The 19,953-nt window shown below is 37.1% G+C and overlaps 1 protein-coding gene across 3 annotated transcripts in view; it reads right to left on the bottom strand.

Annotated features, from left to right (window-relative positions):
* LOC132149045 (zinc finger protein 385D-like) overlaps positions 1–19,953 on the bottom strand; it is a 93,373-nt gene that overhangs the window by 47,829 nt on the left and 25,591 nt on the right. For all 3 annotated transcript variants that reach the window (XM_059557946.1, XM_059557947.1, XM_059557948.1), the window contains exon 2: positions 18,025–18,288. In XM_059557946.1, coding sequence (XP_059413929.1) covers positions 18,025–18,288 — 264 coding nt within the window. The remainder of the gene's footprint in view (positions 1–18,024; positions 18,289–19,953) is intronic.

Below are 19,953 nucleotides of genomic sequence, written 5' to 3'. Positions count from 1 at the left end.
TAAATTAAAAAAAAGATAGCATAAGGATTTAGAATGACATGAGGTAACGCAAATAATTACAACATTTTTATTTTTGGGTGAACTAAAACCAGTCAAAAAGAAACTTTATACACTGTACATGTCTCAAGACATCTAGCTGCAAAATTGCATAAGCAAAATGTGGAGAATATTGAGTACTTTTCAGAAGTCCTCAAAAGTCAAAACTGTTCCTGAATAATTTGAATAATTCAGCAATTAGTCTTAAAGCCTTCAGTATCCCAGAGTGCAGTAGGGTGTATTACAAGAGGGTGATGGGCAGGAGAAGGAGGAAGTGATTTACTCCTCCAGAAGCGTTAAGAGTCTATTTCAGCCGCAGACAGACATTTAGAGCAGTATTATGACCTTAGCGCAACGCTCAGTGGAAATCCTTTCAGCTGAAAACATCGCTGATGTAAATAAAGCAGCCTGCCAATCAATCCCATCATTCAGAACAATCGAAACACACCTGCCATACACCCGCTTTTAGCTATATTTAAATAGTACAGTAAACATTTCTTTCCTAAGGATCCCATTGGTGTGAGGCAGTCTTTGTTAACTTGTTTCCTTTTGTAATTTACTGGTAACAGTTTACAGTAAGGTTCCATTACTTAATTTTAGTTATTATTTTAACTATTATGAACAAACAATGAACAATACATTTATTACAGTATTTATTCATCTTTGATATTGTTAATGAAAATACATTCATTAATTCATGTTAATTCACAATGCATTAACAAATGTTAACAAGCACAAGTTTTGATTTGAATAATGCATTAGTAAATGTTGAAATTGACATCAACTAAGATTAATAAATGCTGTAGAAGTATTGTTCATTCTTAGTGCATGTTAACTAAAGTAATTAACTTATGTTAACTAATGAAACTTATTGTAAAGTGTTACCAATTTACTTGCACCTTTTAATACAAATGGCTGTTATGTACACATGGTAGCGTCTTATTTCCTGGTCATGCTAGTCTACTCGTCCATCTGCCTCCTCCACACTTGCACAGGTCCGAAGTGAGTCTGAATGGTAAGGGGGGGCTGTCAAACAGAAAAACTGCTGATGAAGTCAAGAAAAGGAATTATAAATTATATACATTTATATAATTTTTTTTTACTGCCATTCATCACTATTGCTATGTGTTTAACAGATAAATATCAAATTAATAGACAAGATTTGTATTGCTCTTTATGCCATCTTGGGTTACACTACCTATCATTATTTTCATTATTTTCAAATCTACACACATGGGCATTTTTTTCTCATGCATAATCAGGTGTACAATGCATTTTCTGCTGGTTGATATTCTTGTTACTCTTTTTCTTGTTTTAAACCTAGCCAACAAACCCATGTGACTGCGTTTCCATGTCAATCCATGTTCATTTATTCCGCGAACAATGTGCTTTCACTTTAATTCAGCGCCTGCAGCAAAGCAAAAATAGACTCAGTACGTTAACAATCGCTGCACTGCTGCAGACGCACCGCTCCTTAAAACGCACTGACGGACCGCAATCTCGTGCAGCTGGAATCCCTTAATACGTACTGCAGACAGACTATGTGTGAAACAGGCGTTATAATGTAACACCAGAGCACTGCTGTGTTTACCCTCAGCATGCCTCACAGTCGCTGCTTAGAAGTGCAACATTGTAAAGGGTCCGTCTGAAACAGTGCCGTGCGGCTGTGGCGCAGCATAACATTCGTTCCGAATGCTGAGTAATTAAAGGGATAGTTCACCCAAAAATCTAAATTATGTCATTAAAGGCAGGGTAGGTAAAAAAATGTATAAAAAACTTTTTTTCCAAATTTGTTTAAAGTTTATTTATATATCAATACATAATTAAAATGTAAGTACTCTGAAAAAGAAAGTATAAAAATCGAGTGACTGTAGACCTCTCACGACTGTTTTAAAGACAGCTCATTATTTCCATTCATTCCACCCCCTCCCTTCTGGGCTCCTTCCAAAGCGTCTACTACGGCTCGCTAAGTAATGTTATGTTAGCTATATTACGCAGCTACGTGTGCTAATGACACATGCTTCATGAAAAAAATATGTATGATCAAAATACAAAAAGAAAGATTTACCTGTCCAGCAGAAATAAAGCCATCAAGGAATCACTTTTCAGCCCCTTGAGTTCCCTCAGTTCTCGCCATCGCTGGAAAGCCACGCCGATATAAACTCGCGTTTTATTTCTTTGTTTATCCAAAGACTTTTTGTTCATTGCCTTTTCTTGTACTGTTACTGTCTTCCTTTTTTTGCCTGGTTTGCCTTCACTAACTGCATAGGCTGGTACTGTGAAATTTGCTTGCTGTTTCTCTGCCATTGTTTTGGTATTCCTAGGATCCGTGCCTGTTGAATTCCTCAAATCAAACGTGCACGCGCAAGTGGGCAGGTCATGTGTGGCAAAAGGGTGGTTGCCATGGTTGCGAGAGAGTGACAGTCGCCTAAGCCAATCCTATGTTTCGTCCCGAAATGGAAATAATGAGCTGTGTTTAATACAGATTAAACGGTCTAGAGTCACTCGATTTTTATACTCTTTTTATCAGAGTACTTACATTTTAATTATGCATTGATATATATAGAAAGTTTAAACAAATTTGGAAGAAAGTTGTTTATACATGTATTACCTACCCTGCCTTTAAGTACTCACCCTCATGTCGTTCCAAACCAGTAACACCTCCATTTATCTTCGGGAACACAGTTTAAGATATTTTAGATTTAGTCCGAGAGCTCTCAGTCCCTCCATTGAAACTGTGTGTACGGTATACTGTCCATGTCCAGAAAGGTAAGAAAAACATCATCAAAGTAGTCCATGTGACATCAGAGGGTCAGTTAGAATATTTTGAACCATCGAAAATAAATTTTGGTCCAAAAATAGCAAAAACTATGACTTTATTCAGCATTGTCTTCTCTTCCGTGTCTGTTGTGAGACAGTTCAAAACAAAGCAGTTTTGTGATATCCGGTTCGCGAACGAATCATTCGATGTAACCGGATCTTTTTGAACCACCAAATTGAACTGAATCATTTTAAACAGTTCGCGCCTCCAATACGCATTAATCCACAAATGACTTAAGCTGTTAACTTTTTTAATGTGGCTGACACTCCCTCTGAGTTCAAACAAACCAATATCCCGGAGTAATTCATTTACTCAAACAGTACACTGACTGAACTGCTGTGAAGAGAGAACTGAAGATGAACACCGAGTCGAGCCAGATAATGACTCGTTCACGAGTCAAAAACCAGTTGCATCGGTTTTCGAATCACCAGTAGTTCTTTCGGACAGTTTGATTCAATAAACCGGTTGAAGAAAACGGTTCACCGTTTCTTTTGCGCTCAACGTAATGGCGTCATTGGCGATGATTGCCCTTGATTCAAGCCTTCGGTTTACCCGCGCTCATAACATTAGCACAGAATCAGTTCAGAACGAATCACCAAAAGAATCAGTTCGGTTCAGACGCTCTGTGTGTCGGTCTGCTTCATGCTGAATCACACATGCACAGTATCATCAGCTCCTCGGTTCTCGAATCGGGCACGTCTGACACGTATGGCGGTATATTCAAAATTAACATTGTAACGAAAATATACACCGGTTTTCGGTATGAACCGGTTTACCGCCCAGCACTAGCCACTAGAAAAAGGAATATCCATGAGAGAAAGAGTTTTCACACACTTAACCTGGAAAATCGAAGAACAAAAAGGTTTACAACCTAAAGCAAACAACATCCCACACTGTTGGCGCTCCCGCTGAATGACACTATGGAATAATGACAGGGGTTACGGGGATTACAAAAAGAGTGAATACATATGTGTGTTAAGAGAGAGAATATGGAAAAGAGAATGGAAAGAATAGAGTTTGAGTCTTAAACACCTGGAAAAGAGAAACTGAGAGAGGAAGAGTGACTGGAAACCAGTCACCAGTAAAATAAATAAGTCCAGTAAAAATAAGTCCATAAAGCAGAGGAAAAACTGAGTGTAAAGGTCAAGCAAAGACTCTTGCAAGCATGATAGAAGCCATTCATTTGAAAGATTTTCTCCTTTTGTGTTCCAGAAAGAAAGAGGTCAAACAGCTTTGGCATTACATGAAAGTAAACAACAGAAATTTATTTTTCATTGAACTACTTTAACTTCTGAAAGAGACTGTGTGTGTGTGTGTGTGTATGAGAGGGTGAGAAAGAGATTTGTCACAGTCATGTGCAACATTACCTCACTTTGATTAGATGCTACAGTTACAGTACAGTACAGACCAAAAGTTTAGAAACATTACTATTTTTAATGTTTTTGAAAGAAGTTTCTTCTGCTCATCAAGCCTGCATTTATTTGATCAAAAATACAGAAAAAATGTAATATTGTGATATATTATTACAATTTAAAATAATTGTTTTTAAATTTATTATACTTTAAATTATAATTTATTTCTGTGATGCAAAGCTGAATTTTTAGGATCATTATCACATGATCCTTTAGAAATTATTCTAATATGATGATTCATTATCAAAGTTGGAAACAGTTCAGCTGCTTAATATTTTTTCAGAACATGTGATACTTTTTTAGGATACTTTGATGAAAAAAAAAGAAGCTATGTTTTTAAAATATAAATATTTTGTAATAACAACATACACTACTGGTCAGTAATTTGGGGTCAGTAATTGTTTTTTTCTTTCTTTTTTTAAATAAAATCAATACAGGGATGGTTAAATTGATAAAAAGTGATAGTAAAGAAAATATATTATTAGAATATATATTATTAGATTTTTTATTTTATTTTGAATAAATGCAGTTCTTTTTAACCTTTTATTCATCAAATATATTAGACAGCAGAACTGTTTCCAACACTCATAATAAATCAGAATATTAGAATGATTTCTAAATGATCATGTGATGGACTGGATGTTACATGTGACACTGAAGGCTGGAGGAATGATGCTGAAAATTCAGCTTTGCATCACAGGAATAATTTTTTTTTTTTTAAGTATATTCAAATAGAAAACTTAAAATAATTAATAAAAAATTAATTATTTTAAGTTGTAATATTTCACAATATTACAGTTTTTTCTGTATTTTTGATCAAATAAATGCAGGCTTGATGAGCAGAAGAAACTTCTTTCAAAAACATTAAAAATAGTAATGTTTCCAAACTTTTGGTCTGTACTGTATATTCAACACCCACAAGCACGCATGGAGGCTGGTCTGCTAACATAGTGTCATATGGAGCTTGAGGTTGCTTCCTGCACATCATTTCCTGTGCAGGGCTGTCACTGCCCATCAGAGCATTGAAGAGATCTGACACTGACAGGAGCTGACAGAGGAAAAACACCCACAACACAAACACTCCCTGACACAAAACACACACATCACAAACACACTGGCAATTCAACACAAACACTCCCTGACACCAACTCACCCAGAAACAACAACACACTGAATACACAACTAACACACTTTAAGTACATTTTATTATGACAATAAGCAACATCTAGTAGATAATATTTTGATTAAAACATTTTTTGATTATGTAAATACATTTGGACAATTAAAAAATATAGTTTTTAAAATAATTTCAATACATTATACTATATTGTATATTACACAAATGATATATAAAACATTTATAATATATATATAATATATACAGTATAATGATATATATTTACTATATAAATCTCTGAAGATTTCTACAACCCGAATTCCGGAAAAGTTGGGACGTTTTTTAAATTTTAATAAAATGAAAACTAAAGGAATTTCAAATCACATGAGCCAATATTTTATTCACAATAGAACATAGATAACGTAGCAAATGTTTAAACTGAGAAATTTTACACTTTTATCCACTTAATTAGCTCATTTAAAAAATTTAATGCCTGCTACAGGTCTCAAAAAAGTTGGCACGGGGGCAACAAATGGCTAAAAAAGCAAGCAGTTTTGAAAAGATTCAGCTGGGAGAACATCTAGTGATTAATTAAGTTAATTGATATCAGGTCTGTAACATGATTAGCTATAAAAGCTTTGTCTTAGAGAAGCAGAGTCTCTCAGAAGTAAAGATGGGCAGAGGCTCTCCAATCTGTGAAAGACTGCGTAAAAAAATTGTGGAAAACTTTAAAAACAATGTTCCTCAACGTCAAATTGCAAAGGCTTTGCAAATCTCATCATCTACAGTGCATAACATCATCAAAAGATTCAGAGAAACTGGAGAAATCTCTGTGCGTAAGGGACAAGGCCGGAGACCTTTATTGGATGCCCGTGGTCTTCGGGCTCTCAGACGACACTGCATCACTCATCGGCATGATTGTGTCAATGACATTACTAAATGGGCCCAGGAATACTTTTAGAAACCACTGTCGGTAAACACAATCTGCCGTGCCATCAGCAGATGCCAACTAAAGCTCTATCATGCAAAAAGGAAGCCATATGTGAACATGGTCCAGAAGCGTCGTCGTGTCCTGTGGGCCAAGGCTCATTTAAAATGGACTATTTCAAAGTGGAATAGTGTTTTATGGTCAGACGAGTCCAAATTTGACATTCTTGTTGGAAATCACGGACGCTGTGTCCTCCGGGCTAAAGAGGAGGGAGACCTTCCAGCATGTTATCAGCGTTCAGTTCAAAAGCCAGCATCTCTGATGGTATGGGGGTGCATAAGTGCATACGGTATGGGCAGCTTGCATGTTTTGGAAGGCTCTGTGAATGCTGAAAGGTATATAAAGGTTTTAGAGCAACATATGCTTCCCTCCAAACAACGTCTATTTCAGGGAAGGCCTTGCTTATTTCAGCAGGACAATGCAAAACCACATACTGCAGCTATAACAACAGCATGGCTTCGTCGTAGAAGAGTCCGGGTGCTAACCTGGCCTGCCTGCAGTCCAGATCTTTCACCTATAGAGAACATTTGGCGCATCATTAAACGAAAAATACGTCAAAGACGACCACGAACTCTTCAGCAGCTGGAAATCTATATAAGGCAAGAATGGGACCAAATTCCAACAGCAAAACTCCAGCAACTCATAGCCTCAATGCCCAGACATCTTCAAACTGTTTGAAAAGAAAAGGAGATGCTACACCATGGTAAACATGCCCCCGTCCCAACTATTTTGAGACCTGTAGCAGAAATCAAAATTGAAATGAGCTCATTTTGTGCATAAAATTGTAAACTTTCTCAGTTTAAACATTTGCTATGTTATCTATGTTCTATTGTGAATAAAATATTGGCTCATGTGATTTGAAAGTCTTTTAGTTTTCATTTTATTAAAATTTAAAAAACGTCCCAACTTTTCCGGAATTCGGGTTGTATTTCCATCAATACTGTTATTTTGAACTTTCTATTTTCTGAAAATGAATGACAGTTTCCACAAAAATGTTAAGCAACACAACTGTTTTAACACTTAAAATAATAAGTAATATATTACTTATATAATATGTAATAAGTGTTTCTTGAGCACCAAAACAGCATATTAGAATGCTTTCTGAAGGATCATGTGACACTGAAGATTGGGGTAATGATGCTGAAAATTCAGCTTTGCATGACAGGAATAAAATAAAACATAGAATAGAAATATGCTAGTCTTTTTTTATATAAATATTTTAACGGTGGTGTAAAAAGATTTACATAACAAAATAATAAAATAATGCTTCAAAAATGTTGACAATTGTAAAAGATAAAACATGACGAATTATGTCTTCAGAGTGTGCATGGGTATTCAAATCCTTTCTGCAACATTCAAATGAACATCCCATAATATGGGTGTCACAATGAATTAATGTGATTTGCTGAGAATGTAAAACCTGAATATTTCACAGCAGCATATTAGCCCGAGTCAAACACATACACTCCAGTGACCTGCGCTCAATGTCACACATGCACACACACACACACACACACACACACACACACACACACACACACTGGACCCCTCTTTGTTCTGGGGCAGCATCTGTTTGGTCTGATAAAGGGATTAGGACATCTATTCCCCTGACCAGCCAATGGGGTTTAACCACACTGAGAATAACAGTATGAGTTTGGGTTTGTATGTGCGAGGCAGACGCCATCAGAAACAGAGAGGAAGACTAGAAGTGTGCTGTACACAAGACTGTTGTTTCTTCTCATGGTGTGTGTGTGTGTATGCAAAACCAGATTGTGCCATTTTTCGCCTGAATGAGAGAAATGATGAAATACTAATTACACGCTACAGACATCACCCCGAGCAAATACTCGCTCAATCAAGCACTGCCCAACAAAGCACACGATTGCAACCTTTAGCCTTCACAACACGACTTCAGTACATTCCTCTCTCTGTCTTTCCTCTTCATCGACATGAAGAGAGTTGTTGCGTAGCTACAACATAAGAACAGCCATGTATAATTGGGAAAATAATACAATGTCAGCAAAAACACGTGCACACAAACTTCACTGCATGCACGCTGATGAACACTGATGTGTAATAGGGTGGAGTGAGAAGGGCGTTCGTGATTTGTCTGCTGTTGGTTCAGGGAATCATAGGAAGAGTTGCTGACAAGACATATTATGTCCTTGTGATTTAATACACAGATGATGATGATGACGGTGATGATGATGCTGATGACAACAGCCATGACGCTAATGTTGGTGATGTAAATGCACTGTGATGATCCATTGCTGTGGCCATTATGTTTCTGGATCAGTTTTTTTTTTATTAATAATAATTTTTTTTAAATTAAAAAGCAAATTCGCTCTCCCTCTTTGTCTATTTCACCCTCTGTTTCTGTCATTCTGCCATACTTTATCATTAACTGCAGCCACCCGGAGCAGCCAACCGGAAAATTTCCATCATGAAACACTAACTCATCTGCATATTGCAGCCCCATTCGCTCACTTCCCGTGCATAAATTAATATATGAATAACAATGATAGACCCGGTGTCGCTCTCTGAACTGAATATGACGTTTCTTTGGTAAAGTGTTATGCTGTGAAATATCCTCACGCTTAAATGTGCTCCAAGGTTTAATCCACTTAGTGTGTGTGTGCAGTGATTCATCTGTCTGACCTCTTTGTCTTCTTTATATCTTAATAAACTGCAAGAGTATATGCAACAAAACTAAACTGGATATGCGTTATTTTTGTGACATTAAAGTACTGAGAAGAGTAAAAGCATTGCTGTTTGTTGGCAATGGCCCAACCTAACAACACTGATTCAGCCAATGTGTGAGTTTGGGGGCGGGGCTAACTGTTTTAAAGACCAATTGCAGATTGGGGGCAGTAGGAGTGTTTAGCCGTGTTTCCACTGTCGAGCTTAGTGGAAACTAGGCTAGTGCGTGCCAGGGCCAGTCGCGTTTCCACTGTCACTTCTGGGGCTTGATCGTGCCTCGTCGGGGCTTCCTCAGGGCCAATGGCCAGGGTTTTTTGGCCCGACGAAAACCTTGGGCCAAAGCGGGACAGATGGGGCTAGAGGAGTGGTCATGAACAAAGGCGGGGTTTCTCCGTGTCTGGAGAGCTCAGCGCGGATCATTTCAGAAAGATAACAGCTTTAAAGGTGCCATGTGCAAAAATTGAGGTAAAAATATTCAAAAAATGACCTACACGCATCAAAAGTATGAGAAGAAATAAGGGCGATTATGTCATTAAAAAAATGTCAAGTTATAGTGCTGCAGAGATATCAACCTTAATTAGCAGTAGCATTACTAGCCCCGGCCCGACAGGTGTCGTAATACCAGTTTCGGCCATGGGAGGCAGTATGCGGGCAACATAACCACCAGCCAACCTGCAATACACGAATAACTCGCACGGCTTGTGGGCGTACTTATACCTGATGTCAATCATGTGGAAAGTACAGCCCACTACCCACTAGTTCAGGGAAGAGAGCGGAAGGATGACTTAAACCCTTGGCAAGAGACCACCACCCGCTACAGGGAAACAACCGCGCTCGGAAACACAAATCAAATCCAATAAGAAAAGGAGCCGAACCAGAGTAAACATCGGCACTGCTTTCAATCGCTGGAGACAACTGATGGACCTGAAAGAAATGAGGTTCGACACCGAACTTGCAACATTTCTTTTGGATTGGTAAGTTAGATGCTGTTAGTATTTCGCTAGAAGTTTGTTTTATATGGTTGTGTATTTTTTTTCGGGAAGTTATAACATAGAAATGTATTGAAGGCTGTTCGATAAACGTGATAATGTTAGCGATGGCTAACCGTAGCTGCGTTTGATAATTAGCTAATGTTAGCTATACCCATATACCCATTTTTTATATCATAAGTAACCTGCTCTAACTAGTCTGTTGGTCTCCGTGTCCTTTTTGCTTCGTGGTTTTGATGTTGACCAATGATGTTGACAGAATGCTGCCTGTCAAATTAATTTAATTCAAATAATGTGTATATACAACTCAATGTAATATGAACAAAACGAATATGAACATATTCACTGGTAAAGGTGAAGGGGAGTAGCTTGAAGATGTCATGTTTCAAAATCACTTAACATCACCCAATGAATGTTCCGTCCTCTTATAGCAGCGGTTCTCAATTCCAGTCCTCGCGCCCCACTGCTCTGCATATTTTGCACGTTTCTCTTTGTTAACACACCTGATTCAGATAATCAGCTCGTTAGAAATGAACTCCGTTCATGAACTGTTTTTTCAAATGTTCATTGCTCCCTACTCTCTGAGCAGGGGAAATCTGTTGAAGTTTACCTCACATCGAAACATTCATTCACTGATTTGTGCTGTGCAGCGTCTTTAAACATGGACAACTGTGACATCATATACCTCTGTAAATCGATACAATTTAAATTCACGTCTTGCACACTTCAATGCACTTTGATTGGAACATATAGCTACGTTCGCTTCGAACTGGAATCATGGCTGAATATCCTGTGATGTCCACTTCGCAGGGCACTTATGTTCGAATAGAACAAATGTCTGAAGCGCTAAGAGAAACGTTCAAAATGTGCAGAGCAGTGGGGCGCGAGGACTGCAATTGAGAACCGCTTTCTTATAGGCTTCGGCTATGCTCTAGGGTTGTTGTGAAGGTAGGGGCGGAGCATAGAGACTTGCCGTTTCTCGTTTGTTACTCTAGAGTAGACCAATTCACTTTATTTATCTGGTATGGAATGTGGAGTATGACTTGATTTTTTTGCCAGATATGACAGATGGCACCTTTAACTCCAGTATTAAAGACTTTTTAAAATAAGTTGAACTCAAAACTCACTTTCAGTCAGCAGCGTGTGTTTGAAATAACTTGATCCGATGTGGATTATGATCACCATACAAGGCAGAAATAAAAACAATGTAAAAGACTATGCACGCTAAACATTAACATTACCATAGTAAACATGGTAAATGCAACCACTTGGAGAAATCAGATCTCAGCTTCTTATTCTCTCTCACAATTGTGTATTTATTTAGTAACATATTTTATCTGTCATAAGTCTCGTCTCGAGAGTTTAGCTCCGCTTAGCATATATCATCAAAATATTATAATGATTTTTGTTCGGGAGCTTTTATAAAAATAGAGAGTCAGATCATTTCAGAAAGCTAACAGCTTTAACACCAGCATTAAAAACTTTTAAATAAGTTGAACTCAAAACTCACTTTCAGTCAGCAGCGTGTGTTTGAAATAATTTGATCCGATATTGATTATAATCACCATGTAAGGCAGAAATATTTATGCTTTTATAAAAAAAAGAGCTATTATCATTCATTCTAAATGTGACGGGCGACTGTGGCTACAAATAAAAAGAAACAGACACAACTGAATAAGCAGGCTATTTTCATAAGCGTTTAAAATAAATAAATAAAATAGAAATAAGTGTATTTATGTGTGATTAATTTTGAGTCCTGATAAATTAATTCATTATGATCAATCTATCAATTATTCTATAGTAAAACATCGATGCTTTTGAATTTGAATATTTAACAAAGAATGCAACAAACGGCTGCTTTTATCATATTCTTTTTGTGATCACGCCAGTTCCAGTGATTTATTCCTTAGTTTTTTGATAACTTCTCTTTGCTGGTGAAATGATGAGGTTGCGTGACGTTGTTCTGAGAGCCGTGTAAAGGGCGTGTTTTAGTTAAGCGCAGCAGAACTAATGGCCCGACGTTGGAAACCCTGCACTATAGCCTACTGGCCTCGGTGCTACTGGCCCGAGACTATTAGCCCCGCCCGACCCGTTTCAAGCTCTGGCTCGCACTGGCCCGACAGTGGAAAAGCGGCTTTTGACAACTTCATTCATTTAGAATTTCTGTTTGGTGGTAGTAATGAATAAATGAAGTCACAAACAGCAGTTTTACCAACAATTCAAATTTTCTAAAACAAGAAAAATAAGTTATTATTATTTAATTTCATAAATCATTATTTTTGTGGTATTATTATAGTGGCCAAAAATAACAATCGCCTAAAAAAAAAGAACAACAAAAAAAACTAAAATAAAAAACAAAAATCTAGGAAAAATCTGTTGGAAATTGAAAAACAGACTTCCTCTCAAAGAAGTGACAAGAGACCATGTAAAGAGTAATAGGGTGAAACGATGAGAAGAGAGGAGCTGTGAATAATCGAATGAAAATTGGTGATAAAAGAGGGAAGTCAAATAAAGAGGTGTGTGTGTGTGGGGGGGGGGGTACATTGGAATGGTAGAAAAACGCAGCTGTGCAGACACACTCATGCAGAAAATTTTAGCCTTTAATAAATCTCTCCCTCCCTCTCCCTCACCCCCCCCCCCTCTCTCTCACACCCTCACACACACACACACACACAGTTACTATAATCCAATACCTCATGCTGCATTAGAGGAGACCAGAGACGGAGAGTATAAGAGACAGAGAAAGACAAACACAGGAGCAGAATAAACATGCAAAACACAATAACACAACACACAGAGATGACGCACTGTACCAAAAAAATACCAGCATGTGTTCACTAAAGCAAACATTGCTATAAATGACAATACACACACTTGCACAAATTTGCTATTTAGCAGCCACCTTCATCTAAAGAGCTTTACAAAACAACATAATACTATACCATTGAAGATGCTTCAGGATAACCTTCTGGCTAAAGGTCACAATTATTAGTTACTTGGCTTTGGTTTTTCCATGACCAATGCAGATACCGATATCAAGAGAACATGATGGCCTTGTATATGAAATAAAAAATAAATATTTTAAATGCATTTCCAATTATGTAACTTTATATCTTTATAGATTTCAATTTATTAATTTTACACCATATGAGTGTCTATACAGTATATATAATTGCTATCTGCTATTTTCTTATTTCATATAAAATTTTATTGGTAATTAATTGAAATACATGAGATGTACAAACTGCTAAAATGAGTTATATTGCCACATTTCTGGTAAATATTGTTCACAATATAAATATGAACTCACAAAAACACATCATATCTACTATTTAGTGTGTGTGTGTGTGTGTCTAGGCAGCCTGATAAAAGACTACTAACCTTTCTGGGGATTGGGATGGTGGGGGTGAAATATGTTTTTAGAGAGGAAAAGATGGGGTGAAGTAAAATGATCTGCCAGCTAGAGTGGACCATTAACAAATGTGGACAAAAACAGATGTTCTGAGGGATTTAAACATACAGAGTCTTATGTGACGTGACATTCAGCCAAGTATGGTGACCCATACTCAGAATTTGTGCTCTGCATTTAACCCATCCAAAAAGCACACACACAGAGCAGTGAACACACACACACACACACACACACACACACACACACACACACACACACACACACACACACACACACACACCCAGAACAGTGGGCAGCCATTTATGCTGCGGCGCCCGGGGAGCAGTTGGGGGTTCAATGCCTTGCTCAAGGGCACCTCAGTCGTGGTATTGAAGGTGGAGAGAGAACTGTAAATGCACTCCCCCCCACCCACAATTCCTGCCGGCCCGGGACTCGAACTCACAACCTTTCGATTGGGAGTCCGACTCTCTAACCATAAGGCCACGACTTCCCCCACGTCTTATAACAAATGTTCATGTATGCACACAGTTCTAAAACAGGCTGATTATAGATATTCAAATGTAACAAAATAAAAGGTAGATATGATATCCCTGCAAGCACATATTCATATTACCCTCCTTGTGGCATGTGTGTATGTATGTGTCTGTTTGTGTGCAGTCATGCTGATTGATTTTTTGGGTTTGAGTTCAGGGGCCTGGAGGAGTCAACAGAAGGTGAGCAGTGATAAGACTGTTACTTAGCACGTCTTGTGTGTGGTTAAGTGTCGCTGTAAATCAAGTTTCCAGGCTTTTGCCTTTCCCTACTGACATGAAAGTGAAATACACACACACACACACACACACACACACACACACACACACACACACACACACACACACACACACACCAACACAAATGCATTTAATTATTCTAAAACTGATTTACAGTCATACCATATGCAATCTAGAATTTAGTAATTGTTCAGTAGAATGACTTCTAAAATGAATAAAAAAGTATCATACGGTGAGTTCTGTAATGTGTATAATTTATAGTACTGTATACTAATAAGTACACAATTTATTTTTTACCCAATTAAGTTTATTAGCATGTTCAACGTAGTTTTGAGCAAGGGCCGTTCTCTTTAGTGGGGAGGCAGTCCCCCCATGTCAACAGGCTTGGTCTCCCCTCTGGCCCCCCTAATTTTGAAATCTTATCACACCAAATTATTTTGGGTTCAAAGAGCAGTGTGTCCTTTGGGTGGCAGTAATGGAAAAAAGTAAAACATCACCAGCTGCTAAATTCAAATCTTTGTTACCAAGAGACAGACACGTTTTTACAGCGCTGCGCATTAAAACCAATCACACATGATTCTGTTGAGTTTATGAACAAATCGGCCAATCATTGGCTTTCAGGTGATTCATCGCTGAAACACCTGTGTTTTGCTAAGTGCACGTGCCCTGACTGAATTCTGCTCTCTGGCTTATTCTCTCATCAGAAACAATTAAGTGCAGATGTGCGTACGACTGTAATATCTTACATTAGTTGTTAGTTAAGCAGTGTAAACAGCTTCAGTGATTATAATGGGAGTTTTTGAGATTGTTTGAACTCTGGCTAGAACTTGACTCTTTCTGCAGTTTACATCACACATCGCCAGTAGGTGGCGTAACAATAAATGTTCTTTAAGAGTGAATCATTGAATCATTTAATCAAATGTTTCATTCAAACACTCTTCATTCAGCAACAAAGTAATGCTGCTCCACAAATTGCTTATTTCTTCTGAAATCGCATACTCTTCTTTAGAATAAGTGATTATTAAGTGACTGTTAACATTTTTTTAATAGTATGTACTGTATGTGTGTGTGTTGTATGAATGAAATAAAATGGTTGTAAAGCAATACAACTAATGCTGAAAATCACCCAAAATATTAGGTAATGGGTACTTTCATCTACTGTTTCATGAATACTATAAATTTGGACATACTCTTTTTTGCCTACTATTTAGTAGGCAAGTATGCATGTTCGGATACAGTGAATGTCTTTCATGAGTGAATCATGAAATACGGTAATTTACTCAAATGATTTGTGTAAACACACCAATTCATGCAGGAATGAAACTCCACTACTATGTATTGCCACACAGCATTAAATAATTTAAGTTTTAATTTTTGTAATGTGGAATATCCCTTTATATTCCTCTGATTAATTTTAGATGTGTGAAAACAGCTATGCATGAGGAATTTTTAAAACTTAAAAAAAATATATATATAAAAGAATAATAAATGTGTGTTTATTGCATTTGTTTATTTGTATTTATATATCATGGACAATAAACATTAACATCACTCTCTCATATAAATACACTCAGTGTAGCTAAAATTGGTAATTTGATGAGAATTTTTGCATTTTACATCTTCTAGCTGTCAAAGGTTTAGATTCTCACACAAAAATGAAGGAACTGTAGCTAATGATGCAGCATGACTGGCTACTGAACCGTGCTGTACAGTGCCATCCACTTAAAATGAGAAAGACACATACAGTACTGAAGGAGTCAATCACAGTTTTGTGTATGTGAGGAAGTGTACGCAAAGCAGATGTTATGTGAGTGTAGCATCAGGTAGGCTTTAGGCATTGCTGTCGTATGCTCATGGGAAAGGCTGTCCAGTCTAATTTGACTTCTGTTATGCTGTCGAACATTAGCAGAATGGCTAATCAATGATTTTATATCAAACACACATATTCACACATAGGCATGCATTTCAGAGCTTCTTCGTAAACAACATAAAGCTTCACCATTTAGAATCCTGCTAAGATCCTAACACGCGCAAATACAAAAACTGCATAAAATCTAGCTGGCTCAGAGACCGTGAGTGCCTGTACCTCGTTGCTGAAGGGGGTGTCGCCCCCTTCGAGCATTTCCATGGTGAACATGTTCGGTTGCTATGTAATTATGGTCTATTTGTATGAGAGCCTGCACCTGAAGTGGGTCTGACTGCTGCTCATATGATTGGCCATGCATGCGTGTGTCCTTATGTGTAAGAATCAACAGCATGGAAGTTAGCTTTAATTTCACATTTGCATTACAAGAGAAGGAAAATTATGTTTGTAGGCCAGGGTTTCGTGTGTGTGGCATTTGCATGCACTTGCTGTCTATGCAGGTTTGTGCAGAGCTCTGTTGTTGCGTGCAAGGACAAACAAATTGTGTTACTGGATTATTCTACTGTTGTTCAAATAAATGGACAAATTCCACATCTAATCACATGAATCTGGCTGACTCCACCCATTTTTGTGGAAATAACGCTGCACGACACTAAGCTGCCACCAGCTGCCTCACTTTCTCTCCAGCAATTATCTCCAGACTGACATCTAGACTTACAGCCCAGTCTTTACCACCGTAACTACAACAATCAGCATCTCACAGGCTTCTCACATGCTCCTTCCTGACCTATCAGCTGGGCTTTAAAGCCGCATCACCATGGAAACATAAAAGCAAGTCAAGTCAAAATCACATATTTACTGCAGATGGACACTATGAGGTCTAAGGGTATGAATTACATGCAGATGCCTGTCAGACCCTGGCTGACAACATGAAGGTGGTTGATAATGTTTTTAAAGCTGTTTGCATGTCATAAAGATATGAATTTTTCACTAACAAAAAGTTATATGGCACTAGTGAAGATACATATTTGTTTAGAAATAGTTTCTACACATTTAATACTAATATAAGAAAAAATATTTGGTGAACAAAAAAAAAAAAAAAAATCAACACAGCATTCATAAAAATTATGTGTTAAGTGTTTTGACATAAGTAGCATGACATGATTCAGCCAGGATGGACATGTTCCTGGAATAAATTCTTTTGTTACAAAACCCTATTCTTGTACCCCTAAACTAAGGGCTTTTACAAAAATTAAATAAAATTATATTTTACAGCCATAGCCATTTTCTAACAGAATCCTAATACCGTAGTTCCCTAAGAGTAAGTGGAAAATCAGTGTCAGCTTAATAGAAGCTAAACCTTTTACAGATAACATGTTCCACTGTATAAATGTAGTATATATACATTAAAATATTGCAGTCAGTTGAGTCAATTATCAAATTTGGGGTCTGTGGTATCAAAAAGTCAGGAATCCCCTGCTCAAACCAACCCTTGAAATCAGGGGGAAATCAAAGGCAGATAAAAATGTTGAGGACCCAACCCCAGCTCTACATCTAAACCTACACCTAAAATCTGATTGGTTGATAGGAATGTTGTCCAGCTTGAGTAATCATGTTAAGTGACATGCACAACAATGTACAGTACACAGTGTGATTCACCCTAGTAAAACATGTGCCCAGATATATATATATATAATTTATTGGTCCTGGAACCACCTTCTAGAAACAAATCTGTAGCCTTAAACACCGAAAAATCAGAAGACTCGGATTTGTTGCTAGATGAGCACTTCCAGGGCTGATAAAGGATGTTGATCCAGGAACATGCCCTGTTTGGGTGGATAATGTTAAGCAAGAAGCTACAGTTTTGGAGCTCCAGCTATGACAAGAACACCAGAGAAAGACACACATATCATACCTGTGCTGCTGTTGTTTATGTGTTTGAGTCTTTTCTGGTGTGTTTTGCCATTGTAGTGTATCTGTGCTTGTGCTGCGGAGTTCAGCTGAATGTTGCACACTTCACAGAGTGTGAACGACCTGTGTTTGCGCTCCCGCTTCGGACGAGAGTTTATAGGTGGGACGTCCTGTCTTATAAACTCCACCCCATCAGAGGACATGCCCTCATGCCCAGTCTGTTCGGTCAGCAACCCGTCTTCAACAGGACTCAGTGGGCGCTTCATTCCTAAAAGGAGAAGAAATGTTTAAGGTTCTCTTACTTCATTAAAATTATGATTTCCATCTAAAAACTTTTAAACCACATTTTCTCTATTTTATATTAATACTAAAAGTTTTCTCTGGCTTCATACTATTTGCATTTTGAACAAGTGCTATGTCACATGGAAGCAGTATTAGAAATCCATGTACACACACACACACACACACACACACACACACACACACACACACACACACACTCAAAAGTTTTGGGTTGGTGAGCTGTTTTTATATTTTTAAGTCTCTTATGTTCACCTACGTTGCATTTAATAAAAAAACAGTAATATTATGACAGTAATACTGTTATTAAAAGGACAATTTTCTATTTTAATATAGTTTATGTTTTATTATTTTCCTGTAATGATGAATGTTCCACAGTCATTACTTTAGTCTTCAATGTGACAGAAATTATATACACTCATTTGTTGCTCAAAAACATTTTTTATTAACATCAATGCTGAAAACATGATGTTTATTTTATAACTATAACATAATATATATTTTATAAATATAGCATACTAGTTTTAATGTTTTTTTTATGTTTTTTTGTGTAAACTGATACATTTATTTGGTAAACAGTTCAAAAGAACAACATTTATGTCAATTTAATGCATCCTTGCTGTATAAAAGTTTTCATTTATTTCAAGGAAAAACTTGACCCCTAAACTGACCGCAAACGTTCGAAATGTAATGTATATATATATTATTTACAACAACATTTTCTTTTCATCGTTTTCTGACAATCTCCGGGGATTACAGCATTGCTAATCTAACCTCCACTAGGGGGAGATATTAATCAACAATGCCCAGAATTTACAGATTTTTTTTTTTTTTTACAGTTAAATTCAGTCTTTAACATTATAATTTTATGTAGTAATAATAATAAATTAATAAAAAAAAATTCACTGTAACTCATGAATATCATTTAATTCACCACTAGCCTACTATAATAAACTCCATAATCTCTGAATTTTGACAAACACAAACCTCACGTGGACAAAGATACTAGAGCATTTTACACATGCACATAGGCCCCATTGATCAAGTGCCTCTCTTTCTCTAAACACCACTCCCTGACCACAGACGGAGCACAAACAAGCACACATCTGTCCCTGCTGCCCAAACATACTGTAAACCCACTCCACCCAACTCACATTATGGTTAGTAAAATAAAATGTAAAAATAAGACAAACAATTAAAACAATCTTTCATTAACACATCTATTTGGATTAAGAGGCAATTATTCTATAAGGATTTTGTGCATTTAAGATGATAAACCTCAGTAGTTTATCTATCAAAGTATTATATTTTTTATATTTTATACAAACAATATTGAGGTCTCATCAGTCACAGGTTTGTCAACTTCGTCATCCCAGTGTAATAGTTTCTGTAAATAGTTGTGGGATAAATCTTGGCATTTTTGTTATGTTTATTAATGCAGCTAAAACTAAAGAAGAAAAAAAAAATCCTGTTCCGCTGTATAACACATGGTAAACATATTTCATTTTGTCAGCTCCGTCACCTTTTATGTCTGTGTGCAGTCGCGATCTCTAGTAGAAATTATTTCTCTTTGCTCCTGGAATAAATTTTGTCAAAAGTTATCAACCATTCAGAATAGATCCACACCTGATCG

This window comes from Carassius carassius, chromosome 9 (genome assembly GCF_963082965.1).
Source record: "Carassius carassius chromosome 9, fCarCar2.1, whole genome shotgun sequence".
In the NCBI taxonomy this organism is placed as follows: Eukaryota; Metazoa; Chordata; class Actinopteri; order Cypriniformes; family Cyprinidae; genus Carassius; species Carassius carassius.
The sequence above is the reverse complement of the archived record's forward strand: the minus strand, read 5'-3'. Positions and strand labels throughout refer to the sequence as shown.